Source organism: Oncorhynchus mykiss, chromosome 18 (assembly GCF_013265735.2).
Source record: "Oncorhynchus mykiss isolate Arlee chromosome 18, USDA_OmykA_1.1, whole genome shotgun sequence".
NCBI classification, from domain to species: Eukaryota; Metazoa; Chordata; class Actinopteri; order Salmoniformes; family Salmonidae; genus Oncorhynchus; species Oncorhynchus mykiss.
Genome location: NC_048582.1, coordinates 15479726 through 15506102, shown reverse-complemented (window position 1 = coordinate 15506102; position 26377 = coordinate 15479726). Strand labels below are relative to the sequence as shown.

Here is a 26377-nt window from a genome sequence, read left to right as displayed (position 1 = left end):
ACAACAGCTCAAAGAGAGTACTGAGATGTCTGCCTTCGTCTCTGATCCTATTCTACATCTATAGGTGTGTATAGTTAATATGTACTGTAGCTAACCTGGAAGTGCAGATGGTTTGCACGAGGTTGTTTCAACAACAGCTTTGCCATGTGCGTGTCAACCGAGACGGCCAGACAATCCATTCTCTCCAGAAATGCTTGTGTACCAAACAGGGACAGACAATGCTTGCATAGACACATGACAAAACAGCATCACGGGTTGGATGAAGACAAATGATATTTTACACATCCTCGTCCCCTGAGTATTCTGTGCTTCGTACTCATCTTTACGCCCTCCTTCCCAAAGAGAGAGCGATCAGGGAGAGTGGCTCGGCTTACTGTAAGACGCTGCAGTGACAATCATCAGTTGCTCTTTCAACTCCGTGTGCTGCACCTGCAGACGATTAGGAGGAAATGTGTCTAAAGGAAACAGTGAGCTCACAGTGAGCCGTCTATAATCCTCCCGTCAACATCATAAAACTGACTAATGGTTGTCAAACCAGGTTATGGAGGGAAGGAGGGAGAGAGAGAGAGAGAGAGAGAGAGAGAGAGAGAGATAGAGAGAGAGAGAGAAAGAAAGAAAGAAAGAAAGAAAGAAAGAAAGAAAGAAAGAAAGAAAGAAAGAAAGAAAGAAAGAAAGAAAGAAAGAAAGAAAGAAAGAAAGAAAGAAAGAAAAAGAGAGAGATCGAGAGATGACAAAGAGAGAGGAAGAGAGAGAAGGACAAACAGAGAGAGATAGAGAGAGAGATTGTTTTTCTCTGAGACAAAAATATCTCTATTTCCCAGGCCATAACTCTCCTCTGTGTGGCCAGTGAACAGAGAGAGGACTCAGGTTTCTCTCTCAGGCCTGAGTATCACTTACACTACATCCTGTTATGAGTTATGGTGCAAATGGGTGCAGGAGGACTTAGAATAGAATACAACCTAATGAGCCTATTGAACACAGAGGTGTGGTAATGAGAAGCTATGGTATCATCCCTAACGTCCATCAATGGGTAAGTAAAGTCCTTCCTTCCTTATTGTTGACAGGACAATACACATTTACACAAGAAGGTGCTAGCACGCACACACACAACCACTTACACGTCAGATCTGTCAAAATGGCCTCCAATTTCCATACGGCTGTGTATTCTGTTCCATTTGGGGCCCTGAGTTCTATAAGCCATCATCATCAGTTTTCCTCCTTACACCTGATGAAAACAGCTCATGTCAGCTCCTTGTTGTAGAGCCATATGGGAGTAAATTGAACTGCCAAAACCCTGAGGCATGTACACAGCAGGTCTGTTTCAGAGCTGCAGTACTATGGATGCATAGAGCAGATACTGAACATAGATTACAACATGATACGGCTCCACTGCTAACACCTGCACACTTCAGAGAGTTATTATGACAATTGAACTATTCTTATGATTTCAATAAAAGTCACATTATTGAGCTGCATTTCCCACACTCGTTAAAAAACATGAATCCATCCTATTGAGAGGTTGACAATGGAACAATAAGACACAGTACTGCCTGAATGGCAGGTTCTGGATCTTGAATGTCTTTTGAACTCTGCTGTCCTACTGTGCAGACAGAGGGTAACTGAGAAGTCAAGGATACAACGTTAACAGCACTATTGGCGAACCGTTTCGTCTCGCCACTTTTCAAGCCGTAGACACCGCATCCTTGTGTTCTTACTCCAAACAACAGTCGTTGGACTGTTAACAAAGACGTGTGAAGCTTGTAAGGGGGAAAAATGTCAACATTTATTTGACTCTGTTTGTTTCTAGTACAGGTAGCTATGCATCTAATAAAACAAGATGCCATGAGAATATTTGTACAATCACCACCAGTTGATATATGTTTGAAATTAGTCAAGATGACCCCAACAAACCGGTATCACATGCAGGTCACAGTAGTTACAATGTGCCGGTTCTAACTGGCTAGTAAAAGCACAGTCGTATGTATACAGAACAATATTTATTTGAGGGACTACATCAACACACTCAGCCCTCCCTCCTAACTAGATTCAAAACAGGAAGTCCAATCAGACAGAGCACACCCTGTCCATCCTCAGTACCAGTCAGCATGCCTTCCCTCTAAACCCTGTTTACAGAAGGGAATGCAGTGAGGCCATGACTTTGATTCAATTTAGCAGGTAATTACACTATCTGGTAAGGCAATTATCCTGTGTGCAACATAATTCCATTTGCTAGCTAATGGTGCTCCCACAACCTCCACAGTACAGGAGACAATGCATTTCTAAGAGGGGAAGTAGGGATACTGTTTTGTACCTACTGTTGGAGCATCTGTGGGCTAATTAGGTCAAAGCCTATGAAAACAACAGCCTAAAAGAACAACAAAACACGTGTCAGCCTGGTACAAACAACCACCACTGCATCCGAGCATGAATTTACTTTTTATTTTAAACTTTCAAATGAGGTGAGACTGCCATGCCCAGAGAGCAGGATACCCATGTTTCAAAGACCAAAAAAGAGGAGAGAGATAAGGAACCTCTTTTAGACTGAGCTTAGTCTGGGTAGATGAAATCCATGTGGCCTTGCTGGCTGATTTTAATCCCCAGCTTCATTCTCTCCCTCCCTGCCTCCCTCTGAGCAGACTCACCAGAGCCATGGTCTGCATGGAGGAAGAAGGGCCCGGCAAGCAGGCGTCTTTGAACAGCAGCCAAGGAGGAAAAAGGGAAGAGAGCCAACTGTCTTGAATATCTCTGACCTGAGATTGATTAGAACACTGCAATATGGTGTAAACTTATCCAGGGTCGTAATTCATCAGACGTCCGAAATTAGAGGAAGCTAGATAAAGTCCCATTCTGAATACGAAAGAGTGGTGCTTACCTTGACCTGGGAGAGGGAGGGATGGAGAGATGAGGAGAGTCAAAGGGATGGAGAGTGGAGGGTCCAGGCAGGGAAGGGGTCTGGGTAGGTCCCAATGGGGTAGTCCAGGAGAGGGAACGAGAGAGGAGTAGAGAGGAGAGGAAGGACAGGGAACAGGGAGACAGGGAGGTGAAACATAAACACTACTCTCTCCCTTTCTCTCTCTCACACACACACCCAAACACACACTCACACAGCCTACAGACAGGAACTAACACACGCAGTTACTCCCAGGATGGGAGAGAAAGTGTCTTTACCCATCCACAGACACTCAAACACAGAGAACAAGAGTAAGACCCGGCCCACTCTCTCCTACTGGCCCAATGAGAGGCAGCTGTAAAACTGCACGACCCAATGAGAGACGTTGAAGGCAGGGCCAATAAGTGCAATGACTCATCCAGCCAATCATAGAAATTGCCTTTGGACTCTTAGAAACTCCCTCTCTCTTAGTGACAGATTTAGGAAGGTGCACTTAGCCTGTGTGAGTGATTTAAGACCCTGACCTGGGACATATTAGAGTGATTAGATTATGCTGCACCTAAACCAGTGTGATAACACAATAGGCAGCATGCTCCCCTACAACACTAGCTGAGATCCAGTCAGGTGCTGTACTGCATGCTACAGTCATTCTCATGTACGGCTACCCTCTTAAAGGAGGTTACGCATGACATGTTGCATTATTTCTGAAAACAGAACACACACAGTCGTGCACACACAGACACACACACAGGAATGCACGTGCATACACACGTACAGAGTTGATTGTTAAAGAGGGAGGAGAGGTGAAACCTCTGATTCAGCAGTATTTCAGCCCTCTAATAAAACACAGCTGACAGGCTGTGCTGTAGAGGATGTACCTCCTCTATACTGGACAGGAGAGGGCTATAAAAGATTCATAGAAAATGGGAGGGGAAAGATGGGCACAGAGGGGAAATATAGGCAGGGTTTACCAGCTGCGATGAAATTAGTATTGGTCGCTGTGAATAATATACAGGATATTGCCACAGTCAAACCAAGGTAACAGGAAAATGTTGTGGAAATGATGTCCTAAAGACGTATTTCCCTCTCTGTCCGATTCCTTACAACCACTGATCTGAAAGAGGTGGATAGTTCCTAGTTGAAAGCACAGAATACATTCATGGATGAAAGTGATACAGCAGAATGGCCGCCACCATATGCATGCATGCTATCCTTTCCCATTAGGGTCTGGTTCTCAAAGGAGGTGACACAGAGGGAGGTTCTTCGTCTGGGAAACAGCACTAGGCGCAGACGGGTCTTGGTTAGAAAAGGAAAGGTTGGATGGATCCAGAATTTGCAGTGAGGCCTTCCTCACAGCTATGGCTGTGATGTCCATGAAATCAAGGCACACTGTTGGACTGCCTTGGGATAACTGCATGACAACCAAATCCCCAGATATGTGTTTATTGGTTTCTGTTGAGGGCACAGAAGATATCTCATGACTGGCTAAATCACATAACATTTAAAGTGCTGTGACAATGGACTGATTCTCTCCATGTAGCCTGAGGCAGTTTTTTAAAACTTAAAACCAACCACATGATAATCAAATTGGTCATGCCATACTCAGAGAACTATTTATACGTGTAGTAAATATGTTATAAATACCCTACCAAATCCTATAAAAGAACCCAGTTTGAAAAATAAGTAGGCAAATGCACAATAGGTTTGTGTGACATGCGCACTGGAGAGAGTCAGTCACCACTCCATTGCTATGCCCTCATTTATAGCACCAAAGGTCAAACTCAGATTGCAAATGTTTGCTGAAGTTTGTTTATGATGTTGCAGCCGTTTTCAAGCATATTCATACTGCTAGACGTATTCCAAATGTGTATATAAAAGATCACACGTGACGCGAAAATAAAGTTTACAAACATTCGCATACGTTTTCTCCTCATACCATAACAACGTTACTTTATTCAGTTACATTGTAACGCCGACATGTAGCCTACTCTCCAAAGATTTAATATGGACGTTAACACTAAGGGGATTCGTTTATCTAGCCCGGGTTACCCCGATGGGGGGAGTTTGTATCGGGTGAAGGTGATTGCATTAATTTTGGAACAGGGCGGCCTGACGGGCGTGAGCCGGTTCTAAACAAACGTGAAGTAATTAAGCAATTGGAGTGATACATCGGATTAGTGATGAGTCGGATTCTGTGCAAAAGTGATTGCGATAAAAACGCTTTATTTTGAACATTATTTTGAACATTCAAACATTTATTTTTATGGAAAAGAGATGTTGTATGTTTCTGGACGATTGGCCAAGGGGGGCAGATTGCTGTTTGATTAGAGAAATGCGCTCCTCCCTCCCTCCCCGCTTTCCACCCGATGACATGATGCGCCCTTGCTTGGTTCAACCCGGACCAGGAAAATAGAACTCCCTGATATCACAGCGCGAGACGGTCAGGTCCAATGATTATCCATGGGGCAATGTTCAGTTGCGTGCTCAGTAGAATGCTCTATGTTTTGTGTAGGGTGTTTGTCTTTATTCATTAAATATGATATTATGTCCTAATATGTTGGAATACATTATGTAGCCTATTGGCCATTGATATTGAAACTAGTGAAAAGTATTGATCATTGAGTGATATACTAATGTTAATTGACTAAATACATTTTAAGGTGCATTTTGGATGAGCTCCGTTCAACCGACAGAAACTACAGCCCCCATAGTTCCTTGCAAAATCTCACAGACTCAGTTGCTCTCAGAAATGCATTCAACTGGACAACAGCGCGCACACGAGTTCAGTCGGGGAAGAATTTAGAGGTAGGTTTTACCTACTTTCCTTGTCAATGTATAAAGTTGTATGTACATTGTTTAAAACCCAATTATTGGTGTCAACTTCAGCTAGCTAACAAGTTCACCAATGTTCCCTGCAAAAATACAATATTAACTCGCATGATGTAGCTAATATTAGCTAGATAATGTCAGCTACTGTAGACAGTTAACGTTAGCTAAATTGTCTAGGCTAGTTGATGTTAGCTGTAGCTAGCTCTCTGACATTGTTCACTGGCAAGGGGTTTATCAAAATAAGCTCAGCTACCTCTTCCAGACAAGCTTAGCTACCTAACGTTAGGTTTTCCAGACTGGAATCTGGTTAGCTAACGTAACTAGTTAGCTAACATTGAATATCGCTCGTGCCAGCCATGCGTGCAGAAGTTGCACCCCTGTTTTAGCGAATACTTTTTAAAGTAACTATGTCGGGTCTCGCATGCATTGCAATTACAAAGCTATTTAACTATGGTAAACTGAAATGCAATAGCTGGTCTAGAGGTAGACGTTACAAAAGTCGTTCGTTGTGAATCTATTTTTGGAGCGTGTCAACCCCAGGTTAGTAAATCAGTCCAACAGAGAACAACAACATTATAATACACTGACTGCACCCAAATAATACTCGTGACCTGACAGCTCAGATCTGTTTGGGTCGTTGTTTACCATGGTTGTTACTACAATACGTGTGATTTGATGTCCCTGCCCGGGAAAGGACAGCTTTGGACATAGGGAGTTTGGTTGAGCACCATCCCACAAAATAATGAAGAATACAGCACTCTTGTCAGAAAACAAACTTTGAATGACTATTTGCAAACATTCTTGTATTTTTCAGGTTCACAATGACCAGAGGTCCAGCTGTAAACTAGCTTGCTTTCAATCATTGTTAATCCATGGAATGGAGCAAAGGTTGACCTTCTCTCATACATACAGTATGAAAATAGCTGCAGGTAGCACTTTACCGCCATGTTCGTCATTGTGAAAGGTTTCCCTCTCACCCCCTCTGTAATGTGTAACACTGGATCCTCTGTGGAAGGGAATAGTGCTAACAGGAATCTCTACTTGTCTGCTTAGAACATCTGAATCTGAAGGTTTAGGCCCTACTCTCTGGTTTCTATGAAAATTCCTATAGCAAGCCTCTTCACTATAGCAATACCACTTAGTCATTTGATACAGTCAGACGTAGACTTGGGACTCCAGTGTCCACTGTCAGGCCACTACCATGGTGAACAAAGACGCTATGGTGAGTGGGGACAGGGCTGTGGAGGAAGAGGCTGAACTGGACCTGAAGGAGACCTCCCCTGGAGAGCCTGACCCTGAGATGGCTCTTCCCCCACCTGAGGACCCCTCAGACGGCCAGACCAAGACCGCCCGGACCTGGGAGTTGTCGGTGGTGTTCCTGTGTTTCTATGGGTTTATGGTGCAGCTGAAGCCTGGGGAGCCCTTTATAACACCAAACCTGCTCAGCATGGAGAAGAACTTCACCAGGGAACAGGTCAGTGATGCACAGTCAGGGACCTCACAATACGATACCTAGGTGCCGATATCTTGGCCAGGTCGCAGTTGTAAATGAGAACTTGTTCTCAACTAGCCTACCTGGTTAAATAAAGGTGTTATCAACTAGCTTACCTGGTTAAATAAAGGTGAAATAAAATATAAAATATTGCGATTCGATACTGTGATTTTATTGTGATTCGATGTTCCAAACATATTGCTCACCATATGTCTGCTGCAGAGGGACAAGAGAGAGCCATGAGAAAATGAGTTTTGATCAGTCATGGAAATAAAAGTGCTGAAAACAAATTGGCGATATTGTCAGTGGTATGATATATATGATATATATATATATATATATATATGTCACAAATAATATCCCGATATGTAACTGTTTAGATTTCCATCGCTATTAAGAACCAAAGTGGAAAGCGGCATCGTTCTTGTTTGGAACGATTAGTTGACTGCATTGACCTAACAGAATAGCATGTGAACTTACAGTGAATCTAACAGCAAGGAGGAGGAACTGCACCGCTTGGTGGGAAGCAGCCGCAAGAGGAGAAAACAATGGCGGAAACTATAAAAACGTCCATTACACGTTTCAAAATATTGCATGCAGTATGGATCTCTTGCAATATGGATCTCTTGCAATATGGATCTCTTGCAATATGGATCTCTTGCAATATGGATCTCTTGCGATATGGATATTGCACGTCAATATTTTGATTACGATGTGAATTCAATACTTTTGGAGCACTAGTAGGAAGGATCGAGAAACTTATCTTCACTCTTGCTTAGTAAACAAGTATTTTGTTAGTCGTGTCAACTATTGCTATCGGTCTTCTACTGAATTAAAAAAAAATGTATTTAACCTTTATTTAACTGACTTGCCTAGTTAAATAAAGGTTACATGTAAAAAGAAAATGATATATATATATATATATATTTAAAGGCCAGGGCATGTCAGTTCAACCTGAGGCCCAATTGATTTTGAGGGATATGAAAGGCAATGTCCTGCGCTGGAGGCTATAGCCTTGTATGTCACATAGAATGGCGACCCTGATATAAGCTATATCAGCTGACACGTGTTCCATCTGAATTTATACTAGGAGCTTGAACTACAACCGCTCAATCCTAAAGTAATTGAACCAGTGTTCCTTAGTCATGGAACCCACTGGACTGTAATAAGGCTATCACAGTGTGAGTGCAGTAACCCCTCCTCAGTATGGTCAAAGTTCACATTCCTACAAATTAGGAGTCTTTTTCTGATTGGTTACTGTAGGCTTGTCTGGCTCAGTATCAACTAATGAACCTAATGGCCTGACGTCTGCAGTCTCATTGGAAGGTGTCCTTGCCTACAATGTAGCATTAGTTCAAATGAAGGGGATCAGTGAAGGTTTTTGCTCCCCTCATTTCCTGTAGAGGGGGATTAACGTTGTTGCGTTGGCAAAAGGTGTCAGCACAGCGACAAGGTTATTCTGAACAGCATATGAGGCATGTGCATTTGTCAGTGTTCGAGGACTCACAGGAAACTAGCCTAAATATGCAATTTGAGAACACCTGCCGGCACATTTATAGAGCCTTCAGCTACAACAACTTTTTACAAGGAGAATTAGATACCACGTAGTCCTCTGTCTCTTCTATGTGGTCTCCCCCTCTCATACCCGCCATTCTCTTCCTCCAGGTGACCAATGAGATCAACCCGATCCTGTCCTACTCCTACATGGCGGTGCTGGTGCCAGTCTTCCTCCTGACAGACGTCTTGCGTTACAAGCCCGTCCTGGTCCTCTCCAGCCTCAGCCACGTGGCCATCTGGCTCCTCCTTCTCCTGGGCTCCTCCCTCTTAGAGATGCAGTTCATGGAGTTCTTCTACGGCATCACCATGGCAGCACGCGTGGCCTACTCCTCCTATATCTTCTCCCTGGTCACCCCAGAGCTCTACCAACGCGTGGCCAGCTACTCACGCTCTTGCGTCCTCATGGGGGTGTTTGCCAGCTCGGTGCTGGGCCAGGTGTTGATATCTGTAGGCAGGCTCTCCTTCGCCACGCTCAGTGCTGTCTCCTTGGCCTTGGTGTCCTTCGGCCTGGTGCTCTCCTGCTGCCTGCCCTGGCCCAAGAGGTCCTTGTTCTTCAACAGGGCCCACCACGCTGCCCAGAGGAACCTCCAGGAGCAGGCTGCCGCCCAGTCGGAGCTGGCCAGGATGAAGCAGGGCGAAGCGGGCTTGGGTTTAGGTGACACACCCTCCCTGGCCCCTCTCAGCTCTGGTTCCTCCTGGAGGGACTCTGTGTTTATTCAGATGCTGAAGGAGCTGAGGAACGTGCCGCAGAGGCCCAGCCTGAGACTGTGGAGCCTGTGGTGGGTGTTCAACTCCGCTGGCTACTACCTGGTGCTGTTGTACGTCCATGTCCTGTGGAACAAGGTGTACCCCGCCACGGAGAACAAACACGTCTACAACGGAGGGGTGGAGGCTGTCTCCACACTACTGGGTGAGGGATCCATTTCCCTAGGTTTTAGTCTGGGTACAAAGGCCCTCCAAAGCCAGGTATACAAGTGTTTTAATGACCAATGTGTAGCATTCACCTGGGTCTTTACTGTCTGACAGGGTTGGAGCCTGTGTTCTCCAAGTCAATGATTCCTACAAAATATTAACACCCCTACAGCAGTTGGCAGAGGTAGTAGTGAGCGCACCATGGCAACATGCTTCAAGGTACATATTTTCTCAGTCAAATGAGTTGTCTTAGACCAGGGTTTCCCATCTCCAGTTCTCCAGTACCCCCAACAACACACGTTGTTGTAGCCCCAGGCTAACTCGCCTGATTCAATAGTTTACAAGTAGAATCAGGTGTGCTTGTCCGGGGCCACAACAAAAATGCGCACTGTTGGGACTGGAGTTGGGAAACACTGTTTTAGACTGACCCCTCTCCAATTATTTAATTATGACTGAAGTTACATGACCTAAACAGCTGACAAGGACAGGAGACATACAAAGCCCATCAATCTAGGAAGAGGAATTCCCATGAAGCAGAATGTGGTGAGACAACAGAAGACTAAACAGTCACGTTCTGTTGAAAGGTGTGGAAGATGACAATGGTTTAGATGTTGATAGATGTTGATGTCCATCATCTAAACAATGGTTTAGATGATGGAGATGACGCCAGACAATGTGCTGCTCCCCATAGTCATTTAGTATAATTATTTTATTGATGCATAATAATAACATAAAGGCTTACTGAACCAGCAATCCCCTCTGTTTGCCTTGATAATGATAATGTCAAACTGTGACCCTGAGTCCACACACAGCATTTATTAAATGAAGTTCCCCCAAGCCTTAATCACCTACTCAGTCATTAACTTAGTCAGCTTATCTTCTTCGACTAACTCTACCCCGTTTACTCTGTCCCAGGTGCGATCACGTCGTTTGCAGCGGGCTTCGTGAAGATCCGCTGGAACCTGTGGTCTGAGCTGGTGATTGGCATCATCACGGCTCTGCAGGCTGGCCTGCTGCTCCTCATGGGGACCACCAGCAACATATGGGTCTGCTATGTGGCCTACTCCCTCTTCAAGGGTTTCTACCAGTTCCTCGTGCCTATCGCCATGTACGTTTCCTTAGGTCTACTTTTATTTAACGTTGTTGTATACATATAATGGGATTTTGGGGATTTTCATGTTCAGACGTGTACAGTGTATGAATGCATTGTCAAATAGAACTGTCACGTCTTTCTTACTTTAGGCTGTACATTTAATCTGCCTACTATCCTGTTGTGGTGTTTGTAGTTTCCAGATCGCCTCGTCGCTCACCAAGGAGCTGTGTGCCCTGGTGTTTGGGGTCAACACTTTCCTGGCGACCGTTCTGAAGACCATCATCACCCTCATCGTCTCTGACAAGAAGGGTCTGGGACTAGACGTGCACTCCCAGGTCAGTCACACACACTCTGATTACGACCACGCTCAGACGACTTCCTGCAAGCTGACGTCACCCATATGGGAACACCATATGTTTTCTAATGAGTGTTGTTCTGTTCTCCAATAGTTTCTGGTCTACTTCTTCTACTTTGCCTTGCTGACGGTTATCTACCTGGGCTGTGCTGCCTTGGTCATCATTCGCCACTACAGGAACCAATCGGCAGGAGGGGGAGGGGACACAGACCAGGCCACGCCCACTGAGCTATGTTCCGTACCATCAAACCCCTCAGAGACGGAACCTCTGTCCAATGGGAACAACGTGAAGGCCTGAAAGGAATATTCTGGAATGTTGGCAGTGAAGCCCTTTATCTACTTCCCCAGAGTCAGATTAACTCGTGGAGACTATTTTTATGTATCTGCATGCAGTTTGAAGGAATTTGCTAACTAGCGTTAGCCAAATTGCTAACTGCCATTAGCGTAATGACTGGAAGTCTATCGGAACAGCTAGCATGCAAGTTGTCCCTGTAGACTTCCTGTCGTTGCGCTAGCTAACGCTAGTTGGCATTGGCTCGCGAAACTACCTCTAACTTCTTTCATACTGGATGTAGAGACATAAAAATGGTATCCATGAGTTCATCTGACTGTGTGGAAGTAGATAAAGGGTCTCCTTGCCAAAATCTTTAACTAACCCTTGAACATTGTGTCATCTTTACATCAACACCTAAACCCCCTACACTGACTTTGAGTGGTCTAAACGGTCTCGGAATCTCTCGCTACGGCTTCCACACGACTGCACAAGGACAGATGAGACTTAGAGGTGAGTCGAGACCTCATGACACTTCGTTGGATGTGTTGGGGGAGTGTAGTTTACCAATGTTAGTGAACAGTCACTGTTCTCAGCCCTTAGTGCCTTATCTGTTATATCCAACGTGTATTCAGTTCACCAAAAGGATGTTATTATGGAATACATATTTTTTTCTCAATGTTTTTAAAGAATTACAGGCAGGGCCCACCTACATTACTACAAGATAATATATAAAGAAAAGCTCACTCGATCGAGCCTAATGGTCTTGTATGCAGCGGTGGAAAAAGTACCAACTTGTCATACTTAATTAAAAGTAAAGATGCCTTCATAGAAATGACTCAAGTAAAAGTCTAAAAGTATTTGGTTTTTAAATAAAGTTAAGTATTAAAAAGTAAGAGTATAAATTATTTCAAATGACTTATTAAGCAAACCAGATGGCACAATTGCATTTTTTTTATTCATCAGTAGCCAGGGGGACACTCCAACATTAAGACATACTTTACAAATTAAGCACTTGTGTTTAGTGAGTCCGCCAGAACAGAGGCAGTAGGGATGACCAGGGTTGTTCTCTTGATAAGTGTGTGAATTGGAACACTTTTCTGTCCTGCTAAGCATACAAAATGTAGCAAGTACTTTTGGGTGTCATGGAAAATGTATGGAGGAAAAAGGACATTATTTCCTTTAGGAATGTAGTGAAGTAAAAGTTGTCAAAAATATAAATAGTAAAGTACAGATACTTCTTAAGTAGTACTTAAGTATTTTTAAGTACTTTACACCACTGCCTGTAAGTAGCAATACATGACCTTGTATGCGGTACAAATCACATTGTGGGAGCACCTCTAAGAGAATGAATTAGGCTCTTTGGGAAGGTTTACATCCTAAGCAACCTGCCTCAACATTGTTTCGAAGTACAACAGACCAGCATATAGCTACTGTAGTAGGTCAATTTAAGGAATTTTATTTTTTGGCTTTAGACCAATCCCTACTTCTCACTCAAACAGTGTTTTGTTTTTAATAGTCAGAGTTTGGGCCTAGTTGTCAGCCTAATGTTCTCAGAGAGACTGTTGACATGTACTATGTAGTGGCTGCTTTGCTCTTCTTATCCCAGAAACATCCCAAATGGTGTTATCCACAGGCGATTATGTTCAGAGGTTTCCAAATACAGGGTAATCATATGTTCCCTGATAATGTTGAAGCACGTTTGTTTTCGTAACTCTGACTGAGAAAATAATAATTTCAAGTAGAGGGGACCAATAGGAAATGATCTACAGAAACAGTCTAATTCTACTGGACTACTTCTTCTACTGATGGAACAATAGCCTGTTTATATTCAGCAAATGATTCACTGTTTGCGATCATTAGGAATTGTCGACAGTTGCTGCAATTGTATTGATTAGCGAAAACCATATTTTTGAATCTGTGTCTATTGTTAGCTGTACAGAAGTCCTCCAGTGAGAGAGGTGTGCCCCACAGGATCATGATTACTATGTGATCACATTAGCATTGCTTTAGATTAAGTAGACACATGACAGGATGCATTTTTGGGCTGCTGAATCTTCCTGAAGATTTTTCTCTGAAGTGTAAAAATATTTTCTAAACGAAGCCCTTTGTGTGTATGTTCACTACACTCCCATTGTCTTAGGTTTAATCAGCGATTGCTTGTGAACAAAGCAGATGCCAATTGTTTTAGGGCCTTCAAACTAACCATGTCAGTGGATTTTTTGATTTCACCTTTATTTAACCAGGTAGGCCAGAAGAGAACAAGTTATGCTTGCTGCCAGTGAGTAATTCAATGCACCTTGTGTCAGGAAGTGTTTTAGCTACCATTTTGTGTATAGTTTTGCTTACGGGAGGGTGGGGTAAGTTGAGCCATTTTTTACGTTCAGCATCACTGCGAGATATATTGTATTCTTTCTAACAAAGATATCGACATATATTTCAGGATGTTGTGTATCCCTGGAAATAATCAAAATTCATGTAAACTTTACAGTTTTGAAAACATAGATTGTCTGGGGGAAAAAAGTGGTCTCTTGGCACAATTTACCCCGGGATTCGGGTAACTTAATTCACGGAATAGGGCAAGTTAAGCCGCATAGAAATGTCTCTACTGAATGAAATATTACCAATACCTTTTTAAAATATCTATCTTTATTTCCTGAACACAATTGCTTTTTCTTTTTAATAATTTTAAGCACCTTTTTAACACAGGCTCCTAACAAACACTTTGTACTTTATATATATATATATATATATAAACATTGGCCAGGCCCTGTTACCTCATATCCCAGTGATAATGCCTTGCATTTTGCCTGGGAAGAAAACACTTCAATTGGCTCAACTTTTACCCCAAGGCAAACATTTGGATTATATTAGCACACACATATACAATAATTTCATGCTTATGTATAGAATAATCTTAAAATGATCTACTTTGCTTTAGATACAAGCATCATGAAACCTCTATAACATAAAATAATTTGACTTGCTGAAAATCTTTTCTTTTTTACTTTACTTTTTTCATGTGGTTTCTTCCTTCAGACTCCATGAAATGATGACCCTCTTCCGAGATATTTGGTCAAATTATAACATTTTGTGTATGGTTTCCTAGAAACAAGGATGGCTCAACCTACCCCACTCTTCCCTATTTTTGTTGAAATGTTTTCATGCAGATTTGTCTTTTCTCCCCCAGCAGTGCTAATCATATGTTCATTGTCATCTTTTGTAATAGGAAGCCCACGTGAATGTGAATGTGTAAACTGGAGTATAGTTGTTATGAACTACTGCAAATGAGTTTTGAGGATTTAGCAATGAGCTGGCAGACCTTTATTCTGCATGTTATTTTCCAGAATTTTCGAATGAGCTATTTTGTATTTTTTTGATGCAGGGGTTCTCACAATGTTTTTGCTTCGTGACCCACCAATTGAGCTGTGTTTTGAGTCTCCACCCACCATAAGGGTTGAGTGGGAAAAAACAAACATACACAGACCAAAGCATAAATACAAAATATGATCTTGGCAGCGGACGCAATATTTTGCCGTTTCAAAGCTAATCCCCTGCAATTCCACATCCTGCCATGGAGCTGAAATAACATTTTTGCAATTTTAAAACCAATTTCCTGCAATTCTATGCATTTTGCCATGGAGCTGAAATTTTGTTTGCTTTTAAGCATTTTGACATGGTTGGTGTTCTTATGCACCAACAACATCAGTGGAGGCCTGATTGTCTAGCTTTTATTTTGTTGATTGTAAATTCTCAGATTATAGGCTATTATTGAAAAATGTATAGGTCCGTTCTCTTTTCTGCATCCCATCCCACAGTTTGGGAACTACTGTTTTAATGGAACAATTTATTTATCTGTGCATAAGAGTGAAATTGGGTTTTCTTAAACGTTTGTCACAGGAAATAAAAATGCAAAATGAAGTTGAAAAATGTAAATATATTTTAGGCCGATGTTTATTCTTTGGAATCTGACAACTCTGGGAACTCATATCTGGTGTACCCTTTACATTCTAAATGTGTACCATACTTAAAGTACGCCCATAAATGCAGATTACACCTAACCTATTTTTTTTTATTGAAGTTGCCTTTAGTTTAATTGAATTGCTGTGCATAGGAAGTGGTTTGCTCAATTCCTGTCCCCTTGAGTAATCTTAGGACCATCTTACTACAAAACTGAGAAATCATGTCAGAATATAGACTATAGTAGTTTGAGTGCCTATTAATTACATGTAGGGTGAATAAAAGATGTGTGAACAATACAAGCACTTAACTTGAGAATGCTATGCAACTTGAACTTGGCACTATTCTCTAATTGATTTTTAAAGGTCATATCTCAAGGTAGGTTTCAGCATATAGTGATGAGGTTGTAGAGTATACAATGATTTTTACATGGTCATATGGCCTCATAAACAAATACAAAGGTATGAGATTAATTGCACCTAATGGTCTATATGCCGTGCAGTATACTAGCCAACGAGTTCAGTATAGGATAAGATTTGTAACGTTAACTGTCAGAATTGTTCATGTTTATTATTGTCACACTGACTTCAATCAATGCCGAAAATATACACTTTGGGTGAATGACTGTGAACCTATTTTGTTGCTGTAAAAAAAAGACATGTCAACATTTTATTTTTTATTTACAAATAAATCAGTTTGGAAAAACAATGTAGCATTTGTTTGTTTGCAATAAACATTGATGACATTGAGAGAAATGGCACAGTACATGTCACCTCAGAAAACTCTTCATCAGGGTCATACACCGGTTAATTCAGTGAGCTGCAATGCTTTGGATTTTGGATAAAAAGCCTTATTTAATTTCCATCACAGTGCATAGACATGAAAAACACTTAACACTTTTTGATAATTTTGAAACGCAAAAGGACATTGCAAAACAAAAACATTGTCATTTGATGTTTGATACAAAATGTCATGATTCTTGGCCCAGACTCATCTCTTCCTCTGTCAATACATAGATCCATGGAGTACATTACTGAAAAGTGTGAATGTTAAAACTACTTGACAAAATGTTAAATTGCAAAATAAATACTCCTTTTGTTATCAAAACATTTTAAATATCCTGTTCTCTTTTGATGTCCCCTAGCAAAATAAAACCATCCAACATTTACGACAATGTTATAGATAGTGCTTCAAAAACTGGTTATATGTACTGATTACAACAATGTAAAGTGAATAAAAAAATTACAACATTGGATAATAAACATTTCATGTACAATACTGCAACAATTAGCTTGTTGGACTCAGAACAGAATGTGTCCTGTTTAATCTGTAGGTGTGGTTTGATTCTAGGGCAAACTGTTAAAAGGCTATAGACTTTCTACAGTGCAGGTATTATGCTTTTGAGGGTAAGACCACAAAAAAATAAATTTACATTGTGATAGTCTTATCTAACCCCCAATGAACATGGCTTTCTGAAGTGGACAGTGAAAGGAGAAGTGGAATGAATACAAACTCTACTGAAAACCAGTGTTGAGGTGTTTACAGAACAGCGATTTAGACGTATGTGCAGGGGGTCGGGGTGGGCTGTTTAGTCAGCTGCGATCAGTGTAAAAAGGGGGTGGCTTGGAGGGGGTCCATCTCTTAGCCTGGTTGTCGCTGTTCTTGATCAACCCCATATTATGGATATGTGGTCCTATTTGGCCAGCTGGACAGTGTATTGAGAAGGGGAATGTAGCTGTTATATACAAAGCACCATTGTGTGTGTACGTATCAGTGGAGGCTCCTCAGAGGAGGAAGGGGAGGACCATCCTCACTGAAATTTCATAAAAATTTAAACATTAGAAACATTCAAGTTATACTTTTTAGATAAAACTATACTAAATATATTCTTATGTCACCAAATAATTGATTAAAATACACTGTTTTGCAATGGTCTACAGTAACTTCAAAAGCACTGTCTGGGGTAGCACCATGGTGTAGCCAGAGGACAGCTAGCTTCCATCCTCCTCTGACTTCAATACAAAACCTAGGAGGCTTGTAGACCTCACCCCCTTCCATAGACATACATGGTAATTATGACCACTTCCGGAGGAAATCCTCCAACCGATCAAAGCTTTTAGGATCAGAGAACAAACAGTGTGTTGTATCGGGATTGTGCCACAGAGCATTATGGGGATTCTATGTGTTGAGAAGCTTGGTGACATTGTCGGATAGAGATTAAGAGTGAACAGTGATAGTTGAGCATTTTTGGTATTTTATTCAATTCAATTTTTTTTTTTCAAATGACAGGAGACAGAAGAGGTATATAAATTGTTTTCTTGGTTTTAGAACTTAATTTTTGTGCCCAGCTAGTGCAACTGATTTAACATTTTTTCAAGTTAGCTAGCTACTGAAGTTAGCAGTTTGTGGACTTTGTTGAAGAACCCCTTTCATTCTCTGGGGTACACGGAAAAGGGAGGGTCGACCACTGCCTGAGATCAGTTTCATGAAGAAAGATGAAAAGGTGAGGGTGTTCAATACCAACTGGTATCAAAAGTAAAGCTGGTAACATCAAGCTGCCTGTATTGCTGGCCTTGCCTGCTTTAGGGAAAGTCTGAGCCTTGGTCAAAAGGTGGGTACAGTGACCTGAAGAACATCGATCGGTCAGCTAAACGGCAAAACAAAAGCAGGGAGAATATAAATGCCGACATTCAAGCTTCTGGGGAAAAGCTGCATCGATAGAGGACATGACGAGAGGGGGAATTCCCGCCAACAAGGGCAACTACAAGGAGCTTGCAGAGGTAATTGCACGTTAGGATGCTTTACTTGTTGAACATATCGACCTTTTGACTTGTTTTTTCTAGGATGTCGAAAACAATTCAGAATGATTTGATAGCTTCATCGCATCATCCATAAACATTTCGATTAAAGAGAGAGGTTGACACAGCACATTTTTTCGCGTGCACTCAAGTAAGCTTTCTACTTTCCTCCGGGATTTATTTAGCAAAGAACACAACCACTCAGGACAGACACAAGTAAAAACTCATGACATAAATGTTGCAGCAGCCTAGGCACACCTAAACGCTAGAAATCGGACATGCTGTATGGGATGAAAACGAGACTATATTTCAGTCTGATTAACCTTTTTTACAACTAATTCATCACTGGCATACTTTATAGGGTCCAGAGTTTTCCTAGTTAGGTTACCATATAAGGAAAAATTCCAGGCCCCAGGGGGTCTGAGACCTATCGTGCCACCAGTCTGCTTGCAGTTGTCAGTTATGGTCAGGTATGTGGATGATCAGGGCTTTAATTAGGAACGTTTCTTGGGCTACTTTGATGTGTCAAGTGGGCGAGATGCGCCGCAGTCTGTGTTTGACTTAATGAATTTTGAGATGTCTGAGTTTAACTTCATAGAGAAACTTGTTGTCATAACCTATGACGGCGCAGCTGTAATGGAATGTATCTGCTATTTGTATTTCCAGCTAAGTCCCCTCCTGTTCCCTTATTAAGAGGTGATGATCACTCCACTACCATTGTCAACTATCTCCTGACATGAACTGAATCCATGTCTTATGTGCTCGCTCATCCACTGGCACATTGAATGTTTCCTCTCCAAGCACTGAGTACCCCTATCAATTTTCTCTCGTTACTGTATTTCGAGTCAAACACAAACACAATCACATTATTACACATCAATGACTTTACTCCTTGCTTGGACTAACTCATTCTTAGCCCTTTTGTCTAACTGTGTAGTGTGTTGTGTTATTGTTTGTCTTTTTAGGCAAATCCTGTCCTGCACTGGTCAAGCCTCTGAACACCTCAACTCATGCCTCATACCCTCGTTCAATCATTGCTGTGGTCCTTTTCCAACACTGTAAGTAGCCCTCATTCCCATTACCCATAATAGTGTACTATAAATGGCTTTATTAAATGCTTTAGGTTAAAATAATTAGTCATTGACGATTTTTGAAACACACTTTGTTGTCCCCGTGCGTTCCACACCTATACCCTGGGTCTACCATCCTCCTATTTATTTAAGTCACCAGCCTCCACTGGTAGGTACGTTTTGTTAGGCCTCCTGGATTGGCTGATGTGTTTGTGTGGGTGTTTCATTAGGCTTATCTCTTGATCTGGCTGTAGTGTGTGTGTGCGTTTGGTCGGTCAGTCCTATCGCTTGAACTGTCCGATGTAGCTGTTCTCGATGCAGAGCACGGCGTAGGAGCTGTGACAGCTGCTGGTTCTCTGTTGGAGGAGCTGGCCCTCTTGTAGAGAGGAGGCCATGCCCGTCAGCGCACGCTCCCCTATACGCCACGTCTCACAGTAGTTATCCACCTGGCCGTGCCCCCTGCTGGTCGAACCGTGCCATATCATCTTGTCTGGCCTGGGTGAGGAGAGGGAATAAGGGAGAGAACGAGATGAAGGGATGAATCATCATATTTTTGCTTCCATTCACTTTCTCAGCTGTTATCTTTACATAACTTATCAATGCCTCCTTATGGGTGTTGTAAAAAGAGAGGTTTTGATATTTTGTGTATAGTGAGTGATATGTAGAAGTGTAGTTTATCACCATGTGCCGTCTGTGAAAATGTCTTTGCCATCGAAGGAGTAGATGGGTACATTGTCCTTCACTCTGCCCTCTGAGTCACTGAAGATGGCCTCCCAACTGTCAAACAGGACCTCGTCCTATAGAGGGGACAGACAAATGGTTAGGGACGGTTGCTGCCAATTACTTAAATGATATGGAATGATACTGGGATTCTGAATGAAGCTGAAAATGCATCTCAGTCTTAGCCGATAGTACCTTTAGGTTGACGATGGGCATGCGTTCTCTGTCTGACTTGCGGACGATGCTGTAAAGGTCCTGGAGCTTGGAGGAGAGGAAAGCCCGGAAGGTTCCCTTCAGCCCGATGGCCCGAGCCTGGTTGAAACACAGGAAGTCTGCCCCTCTGATACCCCGCATGTTACCCCCCTGGGGGGCGTTCAGGGCGACCAGGTGAATCTGCAGAAGGAACGAAGAAGAAAAGTCTGCTTTTAAAAACGTGCTTCCCATCACATCCACAACCAGAAGTATTTCAGCAGTGGCATGTTTTTAGGTTACATTTATGACATTTAAATCACTGGCTACTCACGCTTGGGCCTGACGTGTGTTGGTGGCTGGGGGTCTCAGGGGGTCTGGGTCTGCGTTGTGGGGTTACAGGATAGCGGGTGTCTGTGTAAACCGGGTTCTGTGGGACAGGGGCTGGCTGGGGCTGGACCGGCTGAACAGGGTCAGGGTTGTGCTGTCGGTCTGTATAACTGGGGTACCGTGGATCAGTGTGTGAGGGGTATCTGGGGTCTGAATGTGAGGGGTAGCGTGGATCTGGCTGAGCTGGGTAACGTGGATCTGGCTGGGCTGGGTAGCGTGGATCAGGCTGGGCTGGGTAGCGTGGATCTGGCTGAGCTGGGTAGCGTGGATCTGGCTGAGCTGGGTAGCGTGGATCTGGCTGAGCTGGGTAGCGTGGATCTGGCTGGGCTGGGTAGCGTGGATCTGGCTGGGCTGGGTAGCGTGGATCTGGCTGGGCTGGGTAGCGTGGATCTGGCTGGGCTGGGTAGCGTGGATCTGGCTGGGCTGGATAGCGTGGATCCGGGTGAGTCGAGTAACGTGGGTCAGGGTGAACAGGGTGTTGTCCCTCAGGCTGTGGCTCGTGGGGGTCTAGCTGTCTGGGGGGTTGCTCTGTGGCCGAGTTAGAGGGATGGTCTGGCTGGTAGAAGACCACTGGAGGAGGGTCGACAGCTGCTACCTCATTACCCTTCAGATGGATACAGGCAGAGAAATCATGTCAATAAGATTCACTAATGTGATTAACAACTTCCTTAAGTGATTCCTTCACTGTCACAATAGTTTGTCAGCATTTCTCAAGTGCACATTTCCAATGACTTACCTGGTCAGGGGGTAAAGCTATGTATGGTCCAAGCTGAAAGGTAAAACTTCCAAGTTAATCATGTAAACATTAACAAAGGATGAAGGTGTTGTATTTTATAAATATAGTGGCTTGCATCCATTACACCGGTAAACACTGAACCTGGATTTGCCGGAAGCCATCTCGTACTCTGATGTAAAAGTCTGTTTGGTCGACCAGATACACCAGCGTCCCCTCTGCCTGTCGTCTGGCCGTGGCTGTCATCGTGTCATATGACCTCAGCACCATCACCTGTTCAAATGTGGACGACAAGGAGCTAAATGATGCCACATCCTGGAAGGGGTGTATATATCATCACAGTGAGGCCCCGTCCAGAAACAGGCCCTAACCTCCTAGACCCTACACTAGGAATGGAGGGGTTAACAGACTCACCCCAGAGGAGTGTCCATCAGTTCCAGGTGGGCCAGGAGGGCCCGGAGGTCCAGGGATGCTGATGGCTGAGATGTAAAAATATCACATTCATTGAAGCTGTTAACCAAGGAGCTACTGTACTTCATGTCACCAGAAGGTTGTGTTCCTGCCTATGTACTGTATGTATGTACTGTATGTATGTACTGTATGTACTGTATGTATGAGTGTGTGTGCGAGAGAGTACGCCTCACTCTGTGTTGGCCTGTAGGCTCCAGGTGAGGAGGATGATCCTGAAGGTCCGGGGGGCCCCGGTGGGCCTGGGTTCCCTTGCCTGCCTTCGTACCCTCTTCCTGAGTTACCTGGAGGGCCCTGGGGCCCTGAAGGACCGATGATGGACTCTCCCTTTGGCCCCTGGAGATCGATAGATCAGATTAGATATTTGTCTTGTTCATTAAAACTTTCTAATTGAATTCAATTCCACATGTCTTTTGATGCAAGGCACTGATAAAACGTGGAGAATGCAGTAAAATAAATGGCTGTTGTTGTTCAGTGGTTATTCTTACCGGAGGTCCTGGAGGTCCAGGTTGACCACCCTGTCCACCGTAACCTCCGCCATAATATCCTCCGGCTGGCTCGCCCTTCTCCCCCTTCATCCCCGAGTCTCCTCTCTCTCCCTTCATCTCCCTCTGCAGGGACACACACACACCACGTCATTTGACCTCACGTCAAACACATACAGACGCGTGGCGGGTTGTGAGTGTAGAGCTCCTTTGTCGTAACGTCACTTACCTTGAAGGTGTAGATGTCAAAGTTGGACGTGAGACCTAGAGTGGAGACGATAGAACGTGAGTTCAATCAGCTCAATCTCGTGTGTTAGTACACCTAAGGCCAGCGGAGGTAAATAACTAGCTGGTTTTACTGTACCTGGTACCCCGGGTATTCCTGGTACTCCACGATCACCTTTGTCTCCTTTGGAGTCTGATGGGTGGGGGGAAAAGGCCAACATGTAAGCCAACACATGACATCGTTTTACATGTAACGTTCTATGTCATGGTGTGGGACTGGCCAATGAGAATGAGTTGACTTACCAGGATATAACCGTGAGACATCATCCCTCTGAGTGTGAAACAGAACAAAGGGGAGAAGAGTTACACTACTGTACCTTGGAAAGAGACCCTGTCAATTTGTAAACCCACATTAGTGGGTTTTAACAACCTGACGGACTACAGCATATAACTCACAACACCAACGTCTGGGAAAGATACAATACTGGATCAGACATCTACTCACATTGAACCTGTCCAGAGGTACTGCTGGCCCGGGGGGTCCGGGTGGACCAGGTGGTCCTGGAGGACCCTAAAAACATGGATCAATCTGGGTTAAACTGATGCCCTGTCTGGGTCATGACGGTCTAACCATACCACTGCTTTTGTGAATGATTTGACATGCTGACCTCTGGGTTGCATCCCAACAGTCTTTCATGTATGAATCCCATCAATCACCAACCAGCGGAGTCATACTTACTCCATATCCTCCAGTCCCTCCCGCTGAATCTCCCCTCTCTCCTTTGACACCATTCAACCCAGGACGGCCCTGTAACCAACACACTGGTTCACATCCAGCAGCAGTCCATCACCATGTTAATACTGAATGGGAAATAGCACACTTGGATTCTTTCTATGTCACACTTCAGTGCCATTTAGCAGACACTTTCATTCAAAGCGACTTAGTCATGTGCGCATATATTTTTACATATGGGTGGTCCTGGGAATCAAACTCACTGTCTTGGCATTGCAAGCGCCATGCTCTACCAACTGAGCTACAGAGCACCACCACTTGGCTAATAGCTGAACAGAGATACTTACCGGTCTACCTGGCATGCCTATATCTCCCTTTAGACCAGCTGGACCATAGGGACCCTATAGAGACAGAGAACAATATAAATCTACCAGCTGGACCCTATAGTGACAGAACAATATAAATCTACCAGCTGGACCCTATAGTGACAGAACAATATAAATCTACCAGCTGGACCCTATAGAGACAGAACAATATAAATCTACCAGCTGGACCCTATGGAGACAGAACAATATAAATCTACCAGCTGGACCCTATAGTGACAGAACAATATAAATCTACCAGCTGGACCCTATAGAGACAGAACAATATAAATCTACCAGCTGGACCCTATAGTAACAAAACAATATACATTTACCAGCTGGACCCTATAGAGACAGAACAATATAAATCTACCAGCTGGACCCTATAGAGACAGAACAATATAAATCTACCAGCTGGACCCTATAGAGACAGAACAATATACATTTACCAGCTGGACCCTATAGTAAAAGAACAATATACATTTACCAGCTGGACCCTATAGTAAAAGAACAATATACATTTACCAGCTGGACCCTATAGTAACATAACAATATAAATTTACCAGCTGGACCCTATAGTAACAGAACAATATACATTTACCAGCTGGACCCTATAGATACAGAACAATATAAATTTACCAGCTGGACCCTATAGATACAGAGAACAATATACATTTACCAGCTGGACCCTATAGAAACGGAGAACTATGTACAGTACATCCATGGTTATCGATGGCTAAATCAGAAACAAAGCATGTCACTGTTAAAGGAGAGTTACTTACAGGAGGTCCCTCAGGTCCCGGGAGTCCCTTCTCTCCCTGCACACACAGAGGTCAAAGGGTATCAACATTTTATGTTGCATGGCACATATAAAAGAGATGGACAAGCATAATAACATACAGTATTTCTACCAACTATACATCTCGTGTGTGGTTTTTCTCACCGGTTGAGACCCCAGCCCTCCCAGGTACAGGGGTCTTCCATCAGGCCCCATGATAATACCAGGTTCTCCTTTCTCCCCCTGGACAGGACACAGGGTGGAGACATGTCAATACTTCATGTAATTTTCCCTGTACTGTACAGAAAACAAGATATGAATGAATTAAGTTATTACCAGACCTTAGCTGCGTATCCTGGCTGTCCAGGCTCTCCTGTATCTCCCTTTGGTCCCATAGGCCCCTACAGAAGAAGTTGTGCTCAGTAGAAATAACAACCTTGTGTGTGTATATTTTTAAAAGAGAGTTCCATTAACATGTTTTAGACAGTTTTCAACATACAACTAGTAGGCCGTACAGCATTGTTTTTTTGAAATATTAGGGAGCACTATTCAGGTGTTTCAACTGAAATATATATAAAATTAAAAAATCCATTAACATGTTATAAAATAGTTTTTGCCGCAATCTCCACCATACATCTAGAACAACACTGTCCGTTTGGTGTGTTTCAACTGTGATATATCTTTAGAAACAGTCAAGGTAAATGTCTCCACTCCACTGTGTGTTCATTGGCAGTGTGATACTGATACATACTGGGAATCCTGCCCGGCCGGGAAGACCTGGTCCTCCCTGGAGAAAAGGAAATAAGGGTTAGGGTGACTATAAAACATAAGACATTATAAAACTGCATGTAGAGTAACAGTGACTTGTCTGCCGAGTCAAATTCTCACCTGTCCTTGATTCACAAGAACTCCATCAAACTACAACGAGACAGAGACAGATAAGTCAGTTGTGTCACTGAAACATCACTATGATCCAGAGCAGACAAGACCGTACAGTACACAGCCACACTCACACTGCCTGAAGTCTGGTAGATCTGTCCCGGTGGGCCAGGGGCTCCTGGAGGTCCAGGGGGCCCCCCTTCACGTCCTGGCTCACCCTACAACACCACACACACACAACAGCATGAGAGCCATGGGACACGCAATAGATGACTTACGCTACCGTTCAAAAGTCACTTAGAAAAGTCTTTGTTTTTGAAAGAAAAGCAAATGTTTTGTCCATTTTTAAAATAACATCAAATTGATTAGAAATACAGTGTAGACATTGTTAATGTTGTAAATGACTATTGTAGCTGGAAACGGCGTACAGAGGCCCATTATCAGCAACCATCACTCCTGTGTTCCAATGGCACGTTGTGTTAGCTAATCCAAGTGTATCATTTTAAAAGGCGAATTGATCATTAGAAAACCCTTTTGCAATTATGTTAGCACAGCTGAAAACTGTTGTGCTTATTAAAGAAGCAAGAAAATAAAAAAAATCAACCACCAAAATATGGTAATCAGGAGTAGGTAACTCACCCTTTCTCCTCTGTCTCCCCTCTCCCCTTTGTCTCCCTGTGTATACACAAGAAACAAAACAGAATAGGTTAGTGCACTTTGTGTGGGTTACTCTAAAGCCTAAGTAACGTTCTAATAGATTCTGGGGAGGTGGCTGAGGGATAATGATCTTCTACCAATTGTCCTGGGAATCCGTCCATCCCTGGTGTTCCATCCCGTCCTCTTGCTCCCTCGCTCCCCTTCTCTCCCGAAAGCCCAGGCAAACCAGATCTTCCCTGTATGATGACAGGAATACAGTAAGCATTGCTATATAACAAAGATATGGCCTCCAATCAAACTTAGCAATATATTCAAAGGGATTTCCTGGTTCTTACCGGAAGGCCAGCGATTCCGGGCGGACCCTGAAAAACAATGGATATGTGACTATGTATTAGTTGACGTGATCGTAAAGGCAATCCAAATGATGAGTGGATGGCAATGTATAGATCACCTGTGGTCCTGGAATCCCTATCACTCCAGCAACACCATTGACCCCCGTCACTCCGGAACCCTCCCCGTCACCCTACACAG

At 43.3% G+C, this 26377-nt stretch overlaps 3 protein-coding genes across 9 annotated transcripts in view; 1 reads left to right on the top strand and 2 right to left on the bottom strand.

Annotated features, from left to right (window-relative positions):
- The window catches only part of LOC110495446 (poly(rC)-binding protein 3), a 33797-nt gene extending 30708 nt beyond the window's left edge, over positions 1–3089 (bottom strand). The window contains exon 1 of one of the 2 annotated variants that reach the window (XM_021570688.2): positions 2873–3089. The gene's annotated coding sequence lies outside the window, so the exon portion shown is untranslated. Of the gene's footprint in view, positions 1–2642; positions 2715–2872 lie in introns of those variants that run through there. The other variant, XM_036951953.1, reaches the window with a different exon arrangement.
- A 2226-nt stretch (positions 3090–5315) lies between these two features.
- On the top strand, positions 5316–12534 carry LOC110495442 (reduced folate transporter). 2 transcript variants are annotated; one of them, XM_036951950.1, is made up of 7 exons: positions 5316–5365; positions 5551–5695; positions 6534–7193; positions 8877–9678; positions 10596–10788; positions 10967–11108; positions 11223–12534. In XM_036951950.1, the coding sequence occupies exons 3-7, from the start codon at positions 6921–6923 to the stop codon at positions 11424–11426; spliced, it is 1614 nt and encodes a 537-aa protein (XP_036807845.1). In that variant the 5' UTR covers positions 5316–5365; positions 5551–5695; positions 6534–6920; the 3' UTR covers positions 11427–12534. The 2 variants fall into 2 exon arrangements, with proteins under 2 accessions (XP_036807845.1, XP_021426358.2); XM_021570683.2 differs by lacking the exon at positions 5316–5365 and having other exon boundaries at positions 5467–5695.
- Positions 12535–15903: 3369 nt separating this feature from the next.
- The window catches only part of LOC110495439 (collagen alpha-1(XVIII) chain), a 71139-nt gene continuing 60665 nt past the window's right edge, over positions 15904–26377 (bottom strand). For all 5 annotated transcript variants that reach the window (XM_036951940.1, XM_036951941.1, XM_036951938.1 and 2 more), the window contains exons 18-42: positions 26298–26369; positions 26182–26208; positions 25984–26082; positions 25829–25864; positions 25324–25407; positions 25199–25228; positions 25062–25097; positions 24652–24711; positions 24476–24553; positions 24315–24350; positions 23518–23571; positions 23177–23245; positions 22943–23008; positions 22741–22768; positions 22577–22630; positions 22442–22476; positions 22216–22338; positions 21904–22063; positions 21674–21738; positions 21404–21532; positions 21263–21295; positions 20471–21130; positions 20143–20340; positions 19909–20024; positions 15904–19722 (exon numbers count right to left, since the gene is read on the bottom strand). In XM_036951940.1, the coding sequence (XP_036807835.1) occupies positions 19509–19722; positions 19909–20024; positions 20143–20340; positions 20471–21130; positions 21263–21295; positions 21404–21532; positions 21674–21738; positions 21904–22063; positions 22216–22338; positions 22442–22476; positions 22577–22630; positions 22741–22768; positions 22943–23008; positions 23177–23245; positions 23518–23571; positions 24315–24350; positions 24476–24553; positions 24652–24711; positions 25062–25097; positions 25199–25228; positions 25324–25407; positions 25829–25864; positions 25984–26082; positions 26182–26208; positions 26298–26369 (2562 nt within the window). In that variant the 3' untranslated portion in view covers positions 15904–19508. The remainder of the gene's footprint in view (positions 19723–19908; positions 20025–20142; positions 20341–20470; positions 21131–21262; positions 21296–21403; positions 21533–21673; positions 21739–21903; positions 22064–22215; positions 22339–22441; positions 22477–22576; positions 22631–22740; positions 22769–22942; positions 23009–23176; positions 23246–23517; positions 23572–24314; positions 24351–24475; positions 24554–24651; positions 24712–25061; positions 25098–25198; positions 25229–25323; positions 25408–25828; positions 25865–25983; positions 26083–26181; positions 26209–26297; positions 26370–26377) is intronic.